General features: G+C 53.2%; 1 protein-coding gene across 1 annotated transcript; it reads right to left on the bottom strand.

Annotated features, from left to right (window-relative positions):
* Positions 1–12: 12 nt before the first annotated feature.
* Positions 13–2,151, bottom strand: LOC135980487 (cilia- and flagella-associated protein 251-like). Its single transcript, XM_065580459.1, has 2 exons — positions 1,730–2,151; positions 13–1,196 (listed from the first exon to the last, which is right to left on the bottom strand). Exons 1-2 carry the CDS (start codon positions 2,094–2,096, stop codon positions 571–573), a joined length of 993 nt encoding a protein of 330 aa, XP_065436531.1. The 5' UTR covers positions 2,097–2,151; the 3' UTR covers positions 13–570.
* Positions 2,152–5,760: the final 3,609 nt, after the last annotated feature.

Raw genomic sequence — 5,760 nt, forward strand, 5'->3', positions numbered from 1 at the left:
TGACTCTGCTGCTGAAGTTCCAAATCCTGTGTCTTGGTGACTTCAATTTGCAGAGAACCCTCCTGCTAGCGATCCCTGCCCCATGCTGCGGAGGAAGGCGAAAAACCTCCAGGGCCTCAGCCAATCTACCCTGGAGGAAAATTCCTTCCCGACCCCAAATATGGCGATCAGTAAGACCCCGAGCATGTGGGCAAGAGTCTCCAGCCTGACCCTTGTTAGTCATTATACTATTTACCTGCTATTGCTCGGTATTCCCCACCAATTATGTTTTACCATTAAACCACTCCCTCCATAAACTTATCTAATTTAATCTTAAAACCAGACAGGTCCCTCGCCCCCACCGTTTCCCTCGGAAGGCCGTTCCAATATTTCACCCCTCTGACGGTCAGAAACCTTCGTCTAATTTCAAGCCTAAACTTCCCCACTGCCAGTTTATATCCATTCGTTCTCGTGGCCAGGTCCTTCTCTTCTTCCTTTTGCTCCATGATCAGGTGTTCCTCCAACAGGGCCACGTCCTTCTCTTCCTCTTCCTTTACCTTCTTCTTCCTCCTCCTTCTCTGTGGTCAAGTCCTATTCCTCTTCTATGGAGATCTCCTCCTCCTCGTCCTCTGCAGACAGGTTCTCCTCCTCCTCTGCAGACAGGTTCTCCTCCTCCTCCTCTTCTTCCTCTTCTGCAGACAGGTTCTCCTCCTCCTCCTCCTCTTCTTCCTCTTCTGCAGACACGTTCTCCTCCTCCTCCTCCTCTTCTTCCTCTTCTGCAGACACGTTCTCCTCCTCCTCTTCTTCCTCTTCTGCAGACACGTTCTCCTCCTCCTCTTCTTCCTCTTCTGCAGACACGTTCTCCTCCTCCTCTTCTTCCTCTTCTGTAGAGACGTTCTCCTCCTCCTCTTCTGCAGACACGTTCTCCTCCTCCTCCTCCTCTTCTTCCTCTTCTGCAGACACGTTCTCCTCCTCCTCCTTCTCCACTGTGTCCAGGTCTTTCTCCTCCTCTGTGGTCATGTCCTCCTCCTCTTTTATGGCTAGGTCCTCCACCTCCTCCTCTTTTTCTGTGGTCAGGACTTCCTCTTCCTGCTTCTCCTCCTCCTGTGTCTCTAGGTCTTCCTCCTCTTCCTCTCCTTCTGTGGCCAGATCTTCATCCTCCTCTGCCTTTTCCTCAGGGGCAAGGTCCTTCTTCTCTGACTGGTCCGTGGGGGTCTCTGCGTCAGAGAGACAAGGGCAGAGGGTGACTCTTGCTGGGGAGTGGGGAAGAGGAAGGACAGGGGTGTGAAGGGATGGGGAGAGAAGATTTAATGTTTCCCCCTCCCATGTAAGCACCCAAAGGCAGAGAGATTCCCCACACTGCCCCTCTCACAGACCCCTCAGCGCCAGGGCCCCATGGCAGAGAGATCCCCACACTGCCCATCTCACAGACCCCTTAGCCCCAGGCCTCAGGGCAGACAGATCCCCACACTGCCCCTCTCACAGACCCCTCAGCCCTATGGCCCCATGACAGATGAGGCCCTTCACTGTCCCATCCTTCCTGGGAGTTGCCCCAAAGCATCAGGGATCCACTTCCCAGCAGCTCCCCCCATGCCCCACTGCAGGGGCGGCTCTGTGACTCCCGCTGACGTCATTGGGCTCACGTGGCTCAGGCCAGACCCCTGGGCAGGGATCTCTCCAATGACTCTGACAGAGTGACTGGGTGTTAATGGCCTCTTGCTCCTCCCCATGCCCAGGGGGGTCTCCTCACCTGCAGTGGAGGAGCACTCGGCCTCCGTGTTGCAGGGAGCCTCCAGGGAACGGCTGCTCTCCCCTCCGGCACCAGTTGAGCTGCTGGGGCAGCGATCCCCCAGCTCCTGCCCTGGGGATGCCTCCTGTTGGCCCACGCGGCTGGGCTGAGGGCTGGCCTTCCAGCAGAAGCAAACCCAGAGCTGCGCTGCCTGGCTCCTCTCATGGGCTGTGTCCTGCCTGCCCAGACTGAACGTGGGCCACCTCCATCTCGGCCTGGATGTCGTCTCTCTCCGCTCGGCACCAGCCCCGGGAGCTGGTTTCCTCCTGGTGAGCAAGGCCGAGCAGGTCCATCTCCTGGGGTGGCCGGGAGATGCTTCCCATGCCATGGGGATGGAGGGGCGGCTCTCTGTCTGGGGATGCTGGCAGCTGCCCCGCTCTGGCTCTGGGGCCACCTGCAGAGCCTTTCTCCTGAGAATCCTCCTCAGCACGTCCATCCTGGAACTGAGCAGGGAGCAGCCGTGAGTCTGGGGCAACGCAGCCTCTCACCAATGGGCCTATCTGCCCCCCAGCTGGGGCGACTCCCTCTCATCCCACGCGCCCCGGGGGGCACCTGGACTGGGCTCTGCACACACTGGCAGGGCTCACCCTGCAGGTTGCTCCCAAAGCTCCCCCGGTGTTGGGGCCCCCAGGGAATCTCATCCCTTAGAGCAATGGGGTCAGTGACAGAGACCTGTAGTCAGTCTGGACAGGCATCGTCCTCCTGTAGCCCCGGGCCACACCCCCTCCCCGGCCTGAGAAGGCAGAGAACCCAGGTGTCCAGGCCTCACTCCTGAGCCAGTGGCAACATGAGACAGGTGCCCCCATTCCCCAACCCCAGCTCAGCAGCTACCAGATCGGGGACACCCTGACATCAGCCCCCCACTCCTACCCCCGCTCTGCACAGCAGACAGTGGGCAGGCAGCTTAGTCGGGGCGGCTCCATGGGGGCGGGGGCCAGGAGGTGGGAGCAGCAGTGGAGCAGCGTGGTGGGAGGAGGGGCACCCTTGCCCCAGAGGCACACAGTGGCACCCCCCTGAGTACGGTGCCCTGGTGTGCAATTAATTCTCGTAACAAAAAACAATGCACTAACTTGGTTTGAGCTAATCACATGCATTAACTGCAATTAATTGATAGCCCTAATTATTAGTTTTGATTACAAATATTTGTACTGTAAAAAAAAACCGATAGTGCAATCTACAAGTTGAAGTATGAAGTGGCATACAAATGTTTAGCATAACTGGCACGTAAATTCCTTGCAACGCCGGCTACACTAGTGCCATGCAAATGCCTGTTCTCGCTGTCAGGTGATATTGTCAATAAGAAGTGGGCAGCATTATCTCCTGGAAATGTAAATAAACTTGTTTGTCTTTGCGATTGGCTGAACAAGAAGTAAGACTGAGTGGACTTGTGGGCTCTAAAGTTGTACATTGGTTTGTTGACCTCAGGAGGCATCTAGTCCAACCCCCTACTCAAAGCAGGACCAACACCAAGGCCTTTGTCAAGCCAGGCCTTAAAAATCTCTACGGAAGGAGATTCCAGCACCTCCCTAGGGAACCCATTCCAGTGCTTCACCACCCTCCTAGTGAAACAGTGTTTCCTAATATCCAACCTAGACCTCCCCACTGCAACTTGAAATCATTACTTCTTGTTCTGTCATCTGCCACCACTGAGAATAGCCGAGCTCCATCCTCTTTGGACTCTCCTTTCAGGTAGTTGAAGGCTGAGGTCCAATCCCCCCTCGCTCTTCTCTTCTGCAGACTAAATAACCCCAGTTCCCTCAGCCTCTCCTCATAAATCATGTGCCCCAGCCCCCTAATCATTTTTGTTGCCCTCTACTGGACTCTCTCCAATTTGTCCACATCCCTTCTGTAGTGGGGGGCTCAAAACTGGACAAAATACTCCAGATGTGGCCTCATCAGTGCCGAATAGAGGGGAAGATCACGTCCCTCCATCTGCTGGCAATGCTCCTACTAATGCAGCCCAATATGCCGTTAGCCTTCTTGGCAACAAGGGCACACTGCTGACTCATATCCAGCTTCTCGTCCACTGTAATCCCCCTGTCCTTTTCTGCAGAACTGCTGCTTAGCCAGTCGGTCCCCAGCCTGTAGCGGTGCATGGGATTCTTCCGACTTAAGTGCAGGACTCTCTTGACATCTGTTGACCCCACCCCAGGGGGCCCCTCCTAGTGCCTGAGTCACAAGGGCTACTGTGCCCTGGGGAAGTGTTTAGTGCCCAATAACAGACTAGGATCATCGTCCAGGCACAAGGGGTACAAATCTATCACAATCCCCCCAGGAACAACACAACAAGTGAGGGAGCTTATTGGGCAGAGGGAAGAAAGGCCTGTGCTAAGGAAAGAACAGGAGCAACTAGACTAATAACCCATCAACAATAACAGCATTTACAAGGGGCCCGACCCCCACACAACCAGCTCCCTCCCAGCCCCTGCGCAGCAGAATGGGAGTTGAGTATCAGTTCTCTAGGGGCTGATGCCGCCCTGTATTCCATTGTCTACAGCCAAGCTCTAAGATATAACCACATTTGCTCCAATCCCTCAGATAGAGACAAGCACCTACAAGATCTCTATCAAGCATTCTTAAAACTACAATACCCACCTGCTGAAGTGAAAAAACAGTTTGACAGAGCCAGACGAGTACTGACAAGTCACCTCCTACAAGACAGGCCCAACAAAGAAAATAACAGAACACCACTAGCTGTCACCTTCAGCCCCCAACTAAAACCTCTCCAGCGCAGCACCAGAGATCTACAACCTATCCTGAAAGATGATCCCTCACTCTCACTGATCTTGGGAGACAGACCTGTCCTCGCTTACAGACACCCCCCAACCTAAAGCAAATACTCACCAGCAACCACACATCACTGAACAAAAACACTGACCCAGGAACCTATCCTTGTAACAAAGCCCGATGCCAACTCTGTCCACATATCTATTCAAGTGACATCATCATAGGACCTAATCACATCAGCCATACCATCAGGGGCTCCTTCACCTGCACATCTACCAATGTGATATATGCCATCATGTGCCAGCAATGCCCCTCTGCCATGTACATTGGCCAAACCGGACAGTCTCTACGCAAAAGAATTAATGGACACAAATCTGACATCAGGAATCAAAATACTCAAAAACCAGTGGGAGAACACTTTAACCTGTCTGGTCATTCAATGTCAGACCTGCGGGTGGCTATCTTACAACAGAAAAACTTCAAAAACAGACTCCAATGAGAGACTGCTGAGCTGGAATTGATATGCAAACTAGACACAATCAACTCAGGATTGAATAAGGACTGGGAATGGCTGAGCCATTACAAACATTGAATCTATCTCCCCTTGTAAGTATTCTCACACTTCTTATCAAACTGTCTGTACTGGCTATCACTTCAAAAGTTTTTTTTCTTTCTCTTACTTAATTGACCTCTCAGAGTTGGTAAGACAACTCCCAGCTGTTTATGCTCTCTGTATGTGTGTATATATATCTCCTCAATATTTATTCCACTCTATATGCATCCGAAGAAGTGGGCTGTAGTCCACGAAAGCTTATGCTCTAATAAATTTGTTAGTCTCTACGGTGTCACAAGTACTCCTGTTCTTTTTGCGGATACAGACTAACACGGCTGCTACTCTGAAACCTGTATTCCTTGGCCGGCTTGAAATTCACAAGGAAAACAAGCACACGTGGGGATTCTTACCAGGTCTTCGGTCTCAGTGTCAATGGGCACCTCCCAGGCTGTGATGCGTCTCCCTCCGCTCCACTCCACCAACAGCCAACAACCGAATGTAAACCGAGCCCTTTGTCTCCGAGCGCTGGCTTCTGATTGGCTCTGGTGGTCGCTCCCTGCGTGTTCTGTTTCCACCTTGCATTCCGGGCATTCTGGGAAGCGGGATCCTGAGCTCCGCAGCCATTGCAGTGGTGGATCAATGTACAGGGGGCCCATGCCCAGGTGCCTCGGGCAACTTGGGGGACCCTGGGAAAATCTCATGATGCTCGGGC

This window comes from Chrysemys picta, unplaced genomic scaffold (genome assembly GCF_011386835.1).
Source record: "Chrysemys picta bellii isolate R12L10 unplaced genomic scaffold, ASM1138683v2 scaf3588, whole genome shotgun sequence".
NCBI classification, from domain to species: Eukaryota; Metazoa; Chordata; order Testudines; family Emydidae; genus Chrysemys; species Chrysemys picta.